Below are 17,138 nucleotides of genomic sequence, written 5' to 3'. Positions count from 1 at the left end.
CCCTGTCATAGAAACTTTTAAGACAAATTTTAGTGTTCCTGCCCTATTGCTTTATTGAAATCCCCAGAATCTCAAACTGAGCTGGGCTTTTCCACAAACATACCCTTGCCGGTGTAACTTCACTGACTAACTGGTCTCCCAATCAGGAATAAATCTCTAACAGCTCTAGAGAAGTCCTGTTACTGAGAGGCTTTTCTCCAGAAGCAATTTCTCACCATTCACATCCTTTGTCTCTTAGGTCACTGAATACACAAGCAGGAACAGAGTTCTGTAACACAAATTGCAACACGCACAGATGTGAAAGAAACCTCTCACAATAGAGGCAATGATAGGATTCGCAAAGAATTTCAACTGCCAGAGTATTTGACATGAGTGCCTATCACAGCTACAGTTCTGAGATGTAGCAAAATATTTGCTGTCTGGAATGCAGAGAAGACGGAAGCTTCTTCCCCCGATTCTCAGCATTCCCAAGGGTTCAAATGCTTCCTCTGACATTACTGAAAATGCAGCTAAATGTCAAGCCACGTGGATGCTATTTGACCAATACCTTGGCTTACAGAACGGCATGAGAAAATACTTCACAGCCACTGGAGATTTGCTTGAAAACTATATTAAGTCACCGTAAAATGTTGCAAAAATTCTAACCCTTGCTACTTATATATAAGGAACCATGAGAGCAGCAGCAATTAATTTAAAACAAATAATTTTTCTGCATTCTTTTGAACTGTTTTAGCTACTGTTAAAAATCAGTATCCAACCCTAGAACAAATATTGAATAGTTCAGATTTCTGGTGGTAAAAGTTAAACACATTTAGAATTACAAGCAGTGCTGCTGTCTCTAGAGGGCTCATGAAACAATACAAGCAATATACAGGATGAATCTGTAATTTCAAGTCTCATAAGAGTCTCACGCTCTGCTTTAAAGGACTTAGTGTAAAATAGTCAGACTAACCTGATTTGTCTAAGAACAGAGAATTATCACCCTAACATGTTCAGATGTCATGAGTACAAATATGAGATATCCCTGTCATAAAAATACCCACCAATTATGCTTCAGAAACCAAGCCACTGTTATTTTGGCTATTAGAAATTTACTGATGAGATTTTAGAAAAACTCATATTAAGAACACTTAAAAGAAGGCTTCAAATGTCATTTCCAATACAGAGTTTATGAATCCAGGGCTGCTTTAGTAAAATTCATGCCTTCCAGTGCTGGTGTCACGAGGTAACAATCGTCATTTCTGCTACTGTTTACAAGTAAAATGGTCCGTTGTTTAGCAAAAACTTAAATAAAGGGATGACTGAGGAAAAAAAATTAAATAGTGCACAAATAATTTAACTGCAGACAGTACAAGACAAAGCATTGATTTTTTGTCAACATATGAACTCTATTATATAGTCACACTTTCTATAATACAGGGTATTTTTTTACAAGACATTTAAATTCAGCATTTACATAAACCATTATTTTTACAGTATGTTATCATATAATGTTAACATTTCCAGCAGGACTTAATTATGCCTTTGTTTTAAAAGTTCATCTATCTGAGTCTTATACATGTTTTTCACATCTTCAAGATCCAGTCGGAGTTCTTCAGCTTCCTCTGCTTTCTCTCCATACATCTGAAGAATTGTATTGTATCTTTGATCCAAATCCTGCAAGGACACAGTTTGTTATCTGAGTGTTCTTCAACTTAAGGCTGCTGCTAGGACAGTGTTTTACAGTACTAGGGAAAATAAGAGTAGCATTGTTTTATCAAAGTATAACTACTTTACAATGAAGTACATAGTCAACTCTTCAAAAATACACTTTGACTCTCTCAACATGGCTAGATTTATACTATAGGTATAAAAGAAAGATATTACAAAGACAAAGATCCTTGACTACAAAGAATTAGTGCTGGCTTCAGAGGATGTACTGAGGCACCTTGAAGTTCCACTGCTGTAAGCATTAAAAAACAGTTAGCAAACTGCACTAAGTTTTACTACAGGAATGACCACAGTTTGTGAAATGTTTCATCAGGAAATTTAACATTCTGCATGTAAAGAATAATGACAATTTCCAAAATTATTCCCAAAACAATTTCCAATATTTCAATTTAACTTCTTAAACATTCAGAGGATTAAAATATTTGTCCTGTTACCTGCATCAGCACTGTATCAGCACATTCAGCTTCTGCATCAAACTCTCATAAATCCATGCTACTTATGAAAACACTCTCTCCTCTAAAAAGACTGTTGCCAGACAACTGCCTTAAAAGAAACAAAAAATGTTCTCTCCCTGGTTTAGCATGCAATCTTGTGCACAGTGCACATTTCTAACAACAGTATTTTGAAGTGACTACCTAGTCATGGAGTAGGCATTTTCAGATTCTACTATACAAAAAAAAACCCCAGGCTCCTCAGTCATTTATGATTAGGGACAAATTTGAATATAATCCTAAATGGATAGGGGTATTGCTAAAAAAAGCCACTCAAATATGACAATTTTACAACAGATTTACAACAGAAATACACTTACCTTTAACTGTGCACGTAATTTTGGTATTTCCTTCACTTTTTCTTCCAGTTCATCATTTTGATTTGTTAATTTAACCAGTTCTTCTGACATTATTGATCGCGTTTTCTCAAGGTTTCCAATTTCCAGCTAAGGTAAACACTTTTAACAATTAGGAGGAGGAAAGAATTTACCATATTTATAAAACACTGTATCAAAATCTTTTGATACAGTAATTAATGCTTTTTCTTAAGCCAGACCATGAAAGAGCACACCCTGGAAGCACTCTCACTTTATTCTCAAATCCAAACAGTGGTCTGTTTTTTTTTCTTTTAAGTTTTCTGGATCAGTCCTTGCCAAAAAAAAAAGGAAGCAACAAATCCCTCTCTTGCTTGTCCCTACACATACCTTCAGCAGCTATTCTGGTTAACAGAACTGTCATGAAAAGGGAAGAGTGAATGCACTCTGCTGTGAAGACAGGGACCAGGATTTTTGAATATAAAACCAACAACATAATACTGACTGCATTCGTATTTACATTTACAAATAATGTGTCTGGTTATGGAAAACTACAGTACCTGTAGATGTGAAATCTCTCCTTCTCTTAGTTTTAGCTGGGATTGAAGGTTTTCAATTATACTGGAACCTGCTCCCATCCTTATAGCATCATAAAGATTGCTCCCACTGGTAGCTATTGGCCCAAATGAGTGATCATGAGGATCATCCTACAAAAAAGAGGTCAGAGAAGCTTAAAATTAGACAAAAATGTGCACCCTTTGGAATCTTCCATCTTGCAAAGTATTATTTAATTTAAGATTTAAAACTATACTGTTAGTAGGCAAGCATTTCAATACTTAAAGCTTGTATTTAAAACAAAAGCTTAAGGTGAATACGTACAATTCAAGGTAGCTCCTTACTAGCAAGTTCTCATGTCACCTATACAACTGTCAATTAACTTGGACTTCAATAACTGTATCCATAGGAAAGCAGCAGCAGCAGTAGACTTCACACATACCACAACAGTCAATAAAACTCCTTAGGGAGCAGGGTTGTGCCCTAAACCAAGATTGCTAGCAAAAATAAATCAACTGATTTGACTCCTACTGGTGTTATTCAATTCTTCTAGTTGAAATGAGACGTGAACTCAGCACCAATACACGTATATATTCCTCTGCAATAATAATTGTAGTTTCACTGCTGCTTAACCATCAGACATCTCATAAGCTAGTTTCAGAAGTTTCTGCATAGGAACTACCTTGTCTAAGGCCAGTATACTCTTGAAGAGTCATTTTCTATATTAATAAAACTTCTTGAAGAGGAAAAAAAACACCCTGTCGAAAAAAAAGCCAGTATAACTGATATACGATACCTGTGAGAGGAATGATGTTTGAAGACCCGCCATGTCAGCTCCACTTACGGAACTAGAGCGTGACATAGTTGGAGTACTTGAAACAGTTTCAAGTGTAAATGACTTCCGATCCTTCAGAGAAAAAAAAAAAGCAACAAACAAACAAAAAATAACCATACAATACCACGAGTTAGATAAAGTTTACATGATGGTGAAAAGACAGATTCTGTAAAGAAACTGCCCTTTCCACCACCAACTGCAGAACACAATGTGTTGCCTCCATCCCTAAAACATATTACATTTCAACAATGAAGAATTACTGTGCTACTAACACTCCTAGCCTATGTTCAAGTCCTCAGACTCTTCAGGAAACAAAGACAGAAGTAGCAAATTACATCAAAAAAATTTCACTTTCAAGTAGCCAAGGGAGATTCTGAGGCAGTTTTGTATGCTCAAACGTATCACAGGAAGAATATCCTAAACCCAGAAATATGTCTTCTTTTTTTAATATAAAGTATATGAATTAAATTCTCATATTTCTCACATGCTAATACCTTACTGACATTATCTTCCAGATGGGCTGACCTCTTTTTACAGGCAGCATCTGAAAGAATGCCATGGCCTCTAAAGGATAACACAGTTAGACTCTAGAACCGGAGATGGTAAACAAACAGTAACAGAAACAGTTTTACTTAAATATCAACTGCTAATTAGCAGTTAACAAAGCTACTGAGTATTGAGAACCGTTCTGTGCCTTAAGCTGGAAAGCATGTAGTACATTACACACAGTCACATGAAATGCAAAACAGGAATTCAGCGGAAGCCATGCCAGTAGTCTAAGCAAAGAAAACAAGTGGAAAAAGAATCCAAGAGCATTTAAAAAGGCAGAAGATTAAAACAATCATTATCCATTTTTTAACCCGAGAAGAGATAAAATGACTATTACACAAGACTCATTTCAGTGAGTATCACACAAGTACTTATTTCACTGGAAATAAAAGGCAGTCACAATAAAGAAAAAGCCTAGTCCCCACTGACTAAGCGGATGTATATACTGTAGTGCTCCAAGTCCATTTTGTTGCTTGCAACAGTTTCAGGTCCTAGAATAATTATAGTATCAATAAGACTGAATAGAAATGTTAAGTTTTGATACCTTCTCCTTTGCTGCTTCTTGCACAAAAATTGCCTTCTTTCTTTCCTGTTCAACTTTCATCTTCTCCATTTCTAACTGAGTAGCTAACAGTGTCTACAAAAATAAATGTAGGTTGTTAAACTCCTGCTAGCTCAGACTTCAACAACAGCATAGCTTAAAGCTGAAGCAGGCAATACCTTTTCTTTCTTTGCATCTTCCAAGGTTTTTGCATACTCGTCTTTGAGCCCTTCTAGTTCAACCTCATACCTATATTAAGGAAAGAAAGAGGTAAAGAAAGTCAGTACGTAAGTATTCTGTCTTTACTTTAGATGCATATACTTTCAAACCATAGCTTCAAGGCTTTAGAATAGTATGAAAGTAACATGCTTCAATCTTTAGTATGAAACAAAATATGCTTAACAAGCTGGGCAACTTTATCAGTAGCTGTCATCATTTTGCACAATCATATCCACACTCAAAAGAATCAAGTCTTCCAACGTGCAGAGATCTGCTGCAGATGATTAAGTGATCGCTTAGTCCATTTCACTGCAATTTTAAAGACACTGTTAACCAAAAATGCAACTCACCTACTGTTTTCATTTTCCATTTTCTTCAGTTTGTTTCTCTCCACTTCTAGCTGAGCCTGAAGGCGTGTATTTTCTTGCCTTAAAAGACTATTCTGAGATTCAATAGAAGACATCTGAATTTTATTAGAAAGAAGTTCTTCTGTAGCAGCCCGTTCTCTCTCAGCAGCTGCTGCTAGAAGAGTTTGAGACTCACCTAATATTAAGTAAAGAAAAACATGGAATTTAACTTTCTTGATCAAGCATCTACAATATGGGCCATTTATTTATGCATCAAAACGGAATTCGAGATTATTTTTTATCATTAAAAAAACCCTCCTCTTATCTATTGTAAAGGAAATTAAACATTTTCCACCATACAGTTAGAGAAACAAAGTAATGCAGAACAAGGAGACTTCATACTCTTTCAGAATGCAATATACAACTATAGATTGCCTCCAGAAAGGAAGTAATTTCTCTAGGTCCTCCTTTGGGTATTCTATGCATTTTTCATTTAAAATAATAGATTTACTACTGTATCAACAAGTGTACATCCCATAACCTATGCAGTTAGGTAAGTAAATTATTTCCTTACAGGAAAGCATTTTGTACTCATCTCTCCTGACCCACCATCTACACTTTGGGCAAGCGTCAAGCCCTTCTCCTTTACCTTCAGCCATCTCACATCTTTATCAAGAGCCTCACAGTTCAGTAAAAGCTAAAAACATCTTACCAAGTCTATCAGAAAGGTTCTTTTCCAATTTTTCCCATGCAGAAGTTTGTGCTCCCAGTGTGGCTTGCAGATTTTCTATCTGCCGGAGAAGTGGCCGTGTAGCAGATGTAACACTTTGACTTAGTTCTTGGTTGCGGCTCTCTGCTTCTTGGAGTCTCTGAAATCACAAATTAAATATAATTAATCTTTAAAATCATATGATGGATTAAAAGATTAATTCAGAATTCAGCTAAACATGTAGCAGTTGCTTTACATTCTAAAATTCTTATGTTCAGACTCACAGTAAGGTATGAAATTTCGAGACAGAAGCCTAACATTTTCAGATACATGACAGAGTAACAGCCCAGAAATTTACATTTCAAGAGCCCTCTGAACATGACCTGAAACATTTGGCAACAATCTCTCTATCTTCTGGACCTTAATAACAAGAAAAATATTTTTAAGAAGCTGCTAAGGAGTAATTTAAAACATATTTTCTAGAAATTTTAGAGGACTATCACAAACATAATGGCTGTACTTTGTCTTATACTGAAACGACAGCATTCCATTTAAAAGGCATCATTAAAATTATGATTTTGTTTTCACCATTTTTACTGTTGTTCTACTCAGGACAAATACCACAGGTAACCTGGAAAACAAAGCCTCTCTTTAAGGCCATTAATGTCAAGCTAGCATTTTATTTTCAGTTTTTAGAAGCCCTCCTTGCAGATACAAGTTGGCATCATCTGTTTGCTACAGTACCTGCTGTAGTTCACCTATTTCCTGGCGTAAATAGTCTTCTTTTCTTGATGCCTGCTGTTCTGCACGTTGCAGTGCTAGCCTCAAGTCTGTCACCTAAAAAAACAAGACATCGTCACTAATCTCTTGCCAAAAGTCATAGTACCACCTATTAATTGCTACAGTCCTATACATTTTTAAACACTGCTAGACAGGGTATGTCTGTTTACAAGTTAAAGGCTTGAGTTTTGCCTGCACACATAGTTACACTCATTTACCTATCACTAAAATTTTGTCCAACTAAATTTCTTGAACTTTGCATCATGGTAAGAGCACTATAAACTTAACACAGAGCCTGCCAATGTCACTTTATTTTATTTAGACAAGTAAAATTAAAAGTATTTTTTTTAAGAAAATTAAAATTTTAAAGCTTAGCACAACTACCACTAAAGACCGAACAAGTTCACAGAAAAAAAAAAATCCATTAGGTATTTTCCAAGTACACAAAAATGAGTTCCACCTTATATTGCATGTGGTTCATTATGCCAGACTGAACATTCACACCATTCACATTTTCAGTGTAAAAGTTTTATTCACTGCATTTAAGAACCACCTGAATTGCCAAGGCTTCTTGTTGCTGCCGTGCCTCATCCTGTGCTTTCTCCAGAGCTAACCCAAGCTCTTCCTTTGCCTTCATTTCCCGACTTAGGGCTGCTTCTTGTGCCTCACTGTCCTTTGTAGCATTAGCTTTATGAAGATCTGCAAGTTCCCTGGGGAGGAAAAAGAAAAAGCAAGACTTTTTACAGTTTATACAATGCCAACAGTGACTTTGCAAATAACTTTGTTATATATCAACATTTCACAAGCATTGCACAAGAAACAGACACAGAAGCTGAATGTATGGTTGAAGACAGGCACACAAACATCTGCTTACTTATATGCACTGTCAAGTGCTGCCTGGACACTTCTGTTCCGTTCTTCAAGGTCTTCCACTTCCACCTGAAGTTTAGACAGATCCTTTTCTTGTCGCTCTACAACACTGTTCAGTTGTTTAATGCTGTCTCGATGCTGCTTCTCAAGATCTTCCTTGCCATCAAGCACCTATTAAAGCAGAAACAAGAAGCATGAGAATAATTCCAGTACACGGGTAGATTATGCCGTCTAAGGACAATGACAACTGTGGCAACCAATTCAGGATGAAGTTACACAAAACAACCGATCTAACCCTTCACCAAGAGAAAGGTTTTGCTCCTCCACGTCCTCCATAGGAGGGAGCTCTTCACCACAGTTTCACATACTTCCTCATACTAGGTCTGCTGCCCCCAAGGTCTTCATTCAATCACTAACTGAGCAAAAAAACTGCCCAAGTCTTGCTGGTACAGGTTTTCCAGTTGAAATTTAGTGAATTGAATCTGGTCAGCCCACCTGACCAGCAGCAGTGCAACTGCAAACAAGCAGCTGGAGAGATAAGCGACTGCAGTTGCAACCTGCTCTGAGACACACCCAGAAATCACATCTCAGTGTTTCAATAATATGAAGTAGAGAAGTCCCACAGAAAAGAAAAAAATATGTCTAGCCTCCCTAGAAGGCTACTCTGGAAGACAATATAAAAAGATTTTAAAAAAAAGTCACCTGTTTTAAATGCTGCAACTCCTCTTCCAATTCCTTAATCTTTTTGTTCTGTTTCGTGTTAGTATTTTCTCTCTCTCTCTCCTTGGCTCTTAACTTCTTAATGATGTTGGAATTATGCAGCTGCTGTTTGGAAAGCTTTTCTCCTGTGAAGAGGATGAACATAAAGCTAGTGCATATTGCTATTATTCTATGAACTGTCTCTATTCACACTCCCCCTTGCTCTTCAGTTCCCTTAAAATAATAATCAAATATATATCAAAATACTCTTACTTCTTTTCATGCAAGTTCTTAAGCTTTAAATCTACCTTATCCTGAGATGCCCTTGCCACACTAAGCTATAGTGAGATAGGCAGTGAAAGGCTTTAAAAGTAAAGCAAATGAGCTCATTGTACCAGGAAAAAACCCAAAATGACCAGTTCAGTCAGTAACTATATTTTACTTCCTAAATTAAAAAGTAGTAAGGGAGACACTGTAGAAATGCCTTGAACAATGCCCTAGTTAGATTTCTGCTGAATGGAACATGGTGCATTGTACTCCACGCTTGTTTTATCTCACAGCACCTTCTAATGCATACTGCAGGAAGTACCCCTCCAGCCACCTGGATCTGACTGATCCCTCCTGTCGCTCTTTGCTATTAACTACATGGCTTAAATGTTCAGAAACATCTAGCATGCTTCAAGTGATGTATTTTTCCCACATAAAGGCAGCTCATATGTCAAGGCAATACATTTCAAATTATTCTACTAATTTTTACTATTAAAAATCTTAATTCTCACCTTCCTCCATTAATCCTTTGATTTGCTCTTCTTTTTCTTTCAGTAATTCAGCAGTTTCATTCGTATTCAGTCTAGTAGACAATTCTTCTTTAACAGTCTTTACTTCCTAAATAATACGATAAAATACTTATGACCATTTATTAAAATATATTTAGGGAAAACCACACAATAAGTTACACTAATCATCTTTTTCTTCTCCGTCCTCTCAAAAGACTTTCCTTTGAAAACAATTTAGGTTGGAAGGGAACTCTGGAGATTATCTGACCAAATCAGATTGCTCGGTGCCTTATTCCATCAAGATTTGAAAACCTCCAAGGACTGAGACTCCACAAATTCTCTGTACTATTTGTTTCAACTCCTTATCTTTCCAGGTATCCGATAACTTTTCTATTTCAACTTGCTACTGTGCTAATATGAAGTGACACCTACAGTGACAAAAATAATCCTGAAAATTTTTTTTGTGCGGCTACAGATTTTAGTTTACTTTTTGCAGACTAGTAAAACAGCTCAAGAAATGTAATGCTGTGATACCAGGTCAAGAACATTTCAACTCCACAAATTTCATAGTTGCAGGCTTCTTTGCTTATTCCAAACCAATCCAACATTGACCCCTGATTTTCCTACCAGTTAATCCTCTAAAGATGCCATTCCCATCCTTCACCACTTGCCCACATCCTCTGGCCATTCTTCTACCTCACACCAATGCAAATGCATACATGGGTACAAGGTAAATGAGAGCAGATATTAAACTTTTTTTTTTTCCTCAAACCAGAGGAACCTTAACTTAAATGAGGTCTCTAACTTGGTTCACAATAAGGCTGCAAGAATATATAGGTCAACATAAGGAGACAACAAGCAGCCTGGGAGCTAGAATCAGATTATGCTAATAACTAGTATCATGACATAGCACCTGTCAGTCTCATGCTTTTCCCTAGTTTAAATTTTATTAATCTACCTCAAGAAATTTAATTTTCCTCTAAAATAATAAGCATTAATTTCACTAAAAAAAGCCAAATTACCTTTTTAGCTGCATCTCTTTCTTTGCAGGCTAGCTGGAGCTTCTTTTCAGCATCTGCAATTCGCTGAGCAAACTCCTCTTTAAGAGATGAAAGGCTACTGCTCTCTTCTTTCATTCTAAACATTTCACTACATTTAAAATTAACAATTCAGAACAGTTGCATGGTTATGCGACATTTCAAGCAGTTTGCAACAGGTTGTCTTAAATGCTTTTAAAACATTGTGCTTTTTTTTTTATTTTACACACATTAACCAGAAGTAAAAAAAAACACATCCATACTAGAAGTACTAATCAAAGATCTTTATTAATTCAGTAATTTACCTGTGAAAAAAATGAAATGCTTGATTTACCTTAAATGTTTTGTCCCTTAATCAAGTTCTTTCTGGTTAACCATAATCTGTATCATATACAGGGCAAATGATTAAATGTATTTTTAAGTTAAGATCAATTCAGTCTTTAAATAATACCTTCACATATTATCTGTAAATTTGTAAACTTGATATTTGATCAGTAAACTGGCAAATCCAACTTTTCATTTTTTTCTTGATAATTTTAACTGAATTAAATAATGAGTTCAGTTCCTACAATCAGCCCTTCTACCACACTTTCACTGCCTACAGTTTAGTCAGCAAATTACTTAGTAAAACAAGTTAATCCACCTGTATCAAAAAAGTCAGTCTCCCCTCATAGCTGAATCCAGCCTTATAACAAAGAGCTTTATTAATAACCAAGTCTGGCTGTACACATCTGTTTTTTTCATTCCTACTGCTTACTTACTGAAAAATCTTTCATCAACCTCTTCCCAAAAGAGTTTTTGTCCCCAAGAAATAATGTATCTTTAAAAAAATACCATCATAGCACACACAATCAATATTTCCACCTTTCCCAAACAGTGCACATCCCTTGCAACCTTTGTTCTAGCTATAAAGCTACTTGTTTTATGATATTGTCTACTGATTACATTAAAATTACAGTTACACCCACTACTGTGTATATTTTCATACTTACTCTTTCAGGTTATCATAAGCTTCTTCCAGGCGCGCCTTTTCTTTACTAGTACTTAATAACTGTATTTCCCTCTTCTCCAGTTTCTCAGTTAATGAATCAATCATCTGGACAGTGTTTTTACAGATAAAGATCAGATGAATGGGACAATTAAAACACAAGAGGGGCAGGCTTCCCCTTTCCCCCCACCATTCCCTCCCAACACTATTTAAAGCTGAACTTGTCAATGTTTTCAGGAATCTGAGGTAGAAGTCAGTGAAGATGACCTTGTCTCTGCCACATTAATTTAGAACTAAGCAATATGTAAACACAAGACATCTGTTTTCTACAGGTGTAGAAATCCTACAAAGTAAGCCCATGGGGCTCAGTTAAGTTCCTCAACAAAACCATCAACAGTTATATTTAATTATAAATTAAGTTTTTAAGCAGAGTTGATAGTCTATAAAACCACAGCTAACATTATCCCTTAAGACTCCCAGTGCTCCTTATACCATTCTTTACAGAATCACAGAATAATTAACATCAGAAGGTCTCTTCCGTGAAATGTTAACACAAAACAGCACCAGATGAGGGAAGCAAACTTCTAGGCAGGATCAAGCTCTTAGCTTACACCATCAAAATAATTTCTTAATATCAGATTTTGAAAGATAAATTTAGAGAAAGAACACAAACATAAATGCAAATATACAAATACAAACACATGAAACAGATTCAATAAATATAGCTCAGTAATGGCCAATGAACAACAAAATTTGCTGTCGTCCTGTCTCATTATTTCCCATAATGTACAATCATTTAAGTTAGGAAAAGTTATGGATAACAGCACATGGCTATGGAGTTCCCTAAAGAATTTACACTGATATTCTGTACAATTTACACAACCAAATGTTTTCCTTAAAACATAATTACATTGGGGTTTCATGAACACCCATAAGCAATTGCTTTCCCCTTACTACTATTAGAAACAGCATCAGTGTTGTAAACAGGCCTGCAGGGCAAGGCCAGGAGCAGGGCCCACCTACATCACATATTAGGCACACAGACTATGAGCAAAGCAAAATGCAAAGAAACAGAGAAAAATGCATGTCAAAGGAGCTCAGAAATGAAAAACAAGAACAGAGGGACAGGAAGGTGACAAAGGAAACAGACAAAAGCACACACGATACACTGGCAGAACTGGACAAAACATACTGTGCCAAAGCTCCAGTTTAGCCTTTCATATCTGAGTGTCCTACTTTGCCACATTTCCAGTCATTTCATCTCCTTAAACTAGCCATCCAAATTTCTTTTAATCTATTTACTATCCCTAACTAGGCTTATCTTCTCCATTAAAAAACCTTCTTTTTAAAAGTAAGGATTATTTCTGCTAAAAACAGGCATTAATTTATCTGGTCAAAAGGACTTATTTACACTAACTACTACTCTATCCTCATAGAACATGAGTAAGACTCCTGGAACGTAAACAAATTTTGACAGTTTGCAAGTCTCTGGACAAAAATTCTTGCAAAATATTATCTTGATTATTGCTGAAACACTAAAGGCTTGTGGTTCCATAATTCTCATCAAAATACTTCAAGAACTCTCTTCCACTTTTACAGGAAAAAAAAAATACACCAAAGAATCAAAATAACACATTTGACTTAAGGCTTCCTGTTTGCTAGCACTATTCACAATTCACAATAATGAAACCAAAGCTATTTGACCAGAAATTTCACCAGTATTCTTCCAGTGCAGAATATCAAGGACAGTTTTCTACAAGGTAAGGTGGTTCAGTATCAATTAATTCATTCAAATAAGGTGAAGCTAATACCTATATAAAGAGACGATACCAGTTTCATCTGTAATTAAAGAGTGTGTTTATACAAAAGTTTTAGAGTTACCTTTTTAAGCTCTTGCTTTTCAGTGTCCTCTTCTAACAATTTTTCAACAGCCTCCTGCTGCGGCTCAGTCTGCTCTTCTACAATCTGTTCTTCAACAGTTTGCGCAGTAGCAACCAAAACTTCTGGCTGCTCAGAATTAACAGGGGTCGCGCTTCTCCCACTCTCTTCCATCTCAGCTTCCTCAGCATGTAAAACAGGAACGTCATTCAAGTTTTCAGATTTATTTTTCAGGGCATCAACCGTTTCCATCTTTGGTGCAGAAGGACTGACAGCGACAGATGCTGAAGCAGAAGCCCTGCCTGATAACTCATCATCTGAATTTATTTCACTTACACTTCTACTATCTAAAGACTGTACACTAAATGAATCAATTCTTTCAAATGCATCAGAGGAGCAGCAGCTCTCGGTCATTTTTTGAAAGTCATCTAAACGATTATAATCTGCACAGGCAGATGTAGATAAAAGCTGAAATGATGTTTGCATTAGATGAAGAGTGGATTTTGAATCTGCAGCTTCTTGTCTTGAACTTACTGAGCTCTCACTTATTACACTTTCATGGTCCAGAACTTCAATATCACTAGTTGTGGATGTCCCTGAGGAGAAAGTGCTAACTGGAGGTGACGGTGTATTGCTTTGCCTGTCCTCAGTCTTTCGCTCCTTGGTTTCCAAACCCATGTCTTTTGTACCTGCATTAAGAGGCTGTGAAGTGCTATCGGGTGCACCTCCCGTTCCATCCCCTCCTACACTGGATTTTTCACTAAGAGTATCTTCAGGTACTTCCAAATTTACAGCAGACACCTTTTCATCAGTAACTTCATTTGTGCTTTCTTCAGGCTTGGCACTGGATTTAAGCACAGAATTCTCTTCTAATTTCTCCTTGGGAATACTGAGGTTTTTCAAGTCCACTGGGACAGCTACAGGGGAATCCTTCACTTCTCCCTCTGTTGTCACTGGCACTTTCAGCTGATTGGGGTGTTCAGATTCCTTTACAGTGCTTTTCACCTCCTCTTTGGGTCGCTGTGATTTGGCTGGAGGTTTGGACACCACTGGATTTTTCTGTATACTCTGAACGTCTGTCGGAGAGAGAAAGGCACTGAAGAAGTTTTCAGATTCATCTACTACCGTCCTCCTCACTGGCTTAGTGATTGCTGTTGGTGATATTGGCTGATTCTGTGGTTCTGTATTTGAACTTAAGCCCCAAGAAGATGTATCCCATCCTCCACTTATGAGAGAATTTGTTCCTACAACAACAAAGAGATAGGCCAAGAACACTTAAAATGTGTTGGTTTTCAGTATTTGTCTTTTTAGATGCAACAGTTCAGAGAAAATGTTTTCAATATCATATAACAAAGGGAATATTATACATGATCACAAACACCATCATTTTTGTTACTACTTCCTTACAAAGCTTGGAACCCACTTTTAGACAAAGCAAAAGCAGCTTAAGGTAGACGTAAAGTAATTCTAAGACATCAAGTGGACACAGACACCTCTAGAAAGTAGGAGTACCTGAATGGAACCAACTTGCTCTCTCCCTGTCAAACAGTAACTTGAGTAAAGGCAGAAAGAACCAATACACAGATTATTCCAGTAAATCCAAGAGTGCGAATTTCAGGAAGAAGGTGCAGAGAAGTGTCTGGGAAAGGGAAATGAGCCCATGCAGCATTCTGAAAGCTATAAGGGCAAGTTTGAAGCTTGTTCGGCACAAAAAGTAAGCATTTATTTTGGGAAGGGAACGAGGGAGAGGGAATGTGGCCACTGGCTTACTGTAGTGAGAGGAGGCAAGGCAAAACAATCCGAAAAGCTGTAGTGTATAAGTAGAGAATTATGTAGACTACAAAAGGAGGAAACAACTAGTAGGTCTTAAAAGTCATCTGCCAGTAGCATACAAACTTCACACACTATTATAGAAAACAGGGAAAAAAAGCTTTAAATATTTGTAGAATTTATGCTATAAGAAGGGTTCTTGCCCTTTCAGTTTGTGACAGGCTTCATATTTTTCCTCACACATCAAGCAATAACCTGAAGCCTACAATACACATTGTCAGCAGCCCAGCTAAAATGATAGTTTTCTTCTTCTCTTGTGGAGAAATACTGAATTGATTCACTCTGAAGCTGCCCTAAAACAAACAGTTACTGTTATTGTACCTCTTGCAGGTTTTCCAGGACTTGTCACCAGCAAGGACAATAAGAATTTAATCATCAATTTCAGTAGCATCCCAAATAAGAAAGATAAATCAAAAAATAATATCTAATTTGATTTTGTATCTACAACCGTAATCTGGACAACATAACATTTCAGGCTACTTAAAACCAAGACACAACAGTATCTACTAAAAAGCACTAAGTTAGAATATTTAAAGTAGACTACCACTTTCAGAAACTGTTGATACCTATCAGCCTGAAGATCTGAAACTCAGATTACTGCTCTCACTGCCAAAAATACTACAAACATCTGATTTATTATGACTTTGTCCATGTTTCAACAGCTTCATAAAAAACCATGTGAATGAACTGTAACATTCAGAAAATATTTTGACCTCTTTTAAAAACAAATATGTTTTCCCTGAAAAACAAATGCAGTCTGGTCTTTGCTGCTTTCCTTGTGAATTACAGAACTATTACAAATACTAAGATATAAATCAGATTTAAAAAAAACAGTTTGAGCAAGTTTGAAGTTTTAAGAAACTAAAAACAACACAGTCTTCTATAAACAATTCTTGTCATTTAAGACAACACTGGACTGTGACTGCCAAGCCCTTGCTCCCCCAAAGGGATGAAGAATTGCAAAACTGACCCTATACTTTACTGAGCAACCAACCCAGAAAACACTTTCAATTGTTATAGCTTTCAATTTTCAGAAATTTAACACTGCTGTGGGTGTACCTGGAAGTAACTTCCTACTACAAACACATACAGCTCTTCCAGATGCAGCTGCAGTAAGGACACTGATTCCAGATGACTTAGTATCTAAGCCTTTTTTTTTTTTTCACTCATTCTTCTCTTTAAGGTACTGTTTATAGGAAAAAAGTCTCTACGTAAAATCATAGAACAGTTAAGGTTGGAAGGGACCTTAAGGATCATTGAGTTCTAACGGCAGGGACACCGTCCACCAGCCCAGGTTGCTCAAAGCCTCATCCAGCCTGGCCCTGAACCCCCTCCAGGAATGGGGCATCCACAGCTTCTCTGGGCAACCTGGGCCACTGCCTCACCACCCTCACAGTAAGATGAGGGCTCATTTTTGTTCCTTCATTTCCAAACAGCAGCTGAGGACTGACCATTCCTGCAGGTTCCACATTAGCACCCGTACAACCAAGACACTTCCTCACAACCACACTGTGACAATTTTTCCGTCAACACATTCCTTTCAGCAGATGTTGGAGGATTATGAACTTAACACCACAATGAGAGGAAACGTCACTTGCCTTACACAGACCTGCCTTTCAGCTTCTACTCTGCCTTTCCACATCGAAAACCCATGCACGCCTCAAAAAGAACATAGCTTCCCCCTTTTTGTTAACTGAGTGGTTTTTATCACCTTTTTATTAGTCCCTCAGTAACCAATAACACCTTGAGAAACACGGGCATGAAGCACAGTGCCACCCATGCAAGGAAAGAACGACACTGGCAACAACAACCAGGTACTGCGTGGGGCTTCCTCAGGCTTCTGTTAGTGTCACCCCTCCGTCGCCTGCAAGGGGGGACCGAGGGGAACCACAGGCGCTGCAGAACGGGTTCTGGACAGGAAGGGCCGGTTAAACCTCCACAAGTGCAACCCCCCGCCCCGGTTACGGGGGAGAAACGGGAGGGGAGAAGGAGGGTGAGGAGAAAGCGCCG

The 17,138-nt window shown here is 37.3% G+C and overlaps 1 protein-coding gene across 1 annotated transcript; it reads right to left on the bottom strand.

Moving 5' to 3' along the window:
• Positions 1–1,317: 1,317 nt before the first annotated feature.
• TMF1 (TATA element modulatory factor 1) lies at positions 1,318–16,548 on the bottom strand (the record flags this gene model as incomplete). The annotated part of the gene is made up of 18 exons (XM_010073473.1): positions 1,318–1,656; positions 2,522–2,647; positions 3,076–3,222; positions 3,867–3,977; positions 4,999–5,091; positions 5,175–5,244; positions 5,565–5,757; positions 6,274–6,430; positions 7,015–7,107; positions 7,604–7,760; positions 7,925–8,091; positions 8,623–8,765; positions 9,399–9,504; positions 10,418–10,544; positions 11,425–11,528; positions 13,302–14,542; positions 14,811–14,850; positions 16,488–16,548. Coding segments are annotated over 18 exons (3,280 nt in total), but the record flags the coding sequence as incomplete, so codon positions are not given.
• Between the last annotated feature and the right edge of the window lie 590 nt (positions 16,549–17,138).

This window comes from Pterocles gutturalis, unplaced genomic scaffold (genome assembly GCF_000699245.1).
Source record: "Pterocles gutturalis isolate BGI_N339 unplaced genomic scaffold, ASM69924v1 scaffold19042, whole genome shotgun sequence".
NCBI lineage: Eukaryota > Metazoa > Chordata > Aves > Pterocliformes > Pteroclidae > Pterocles > Pterocles gutturalis.
This window is presented reverse-complemented; position numbering and strand designations above follow the sequence as displayed.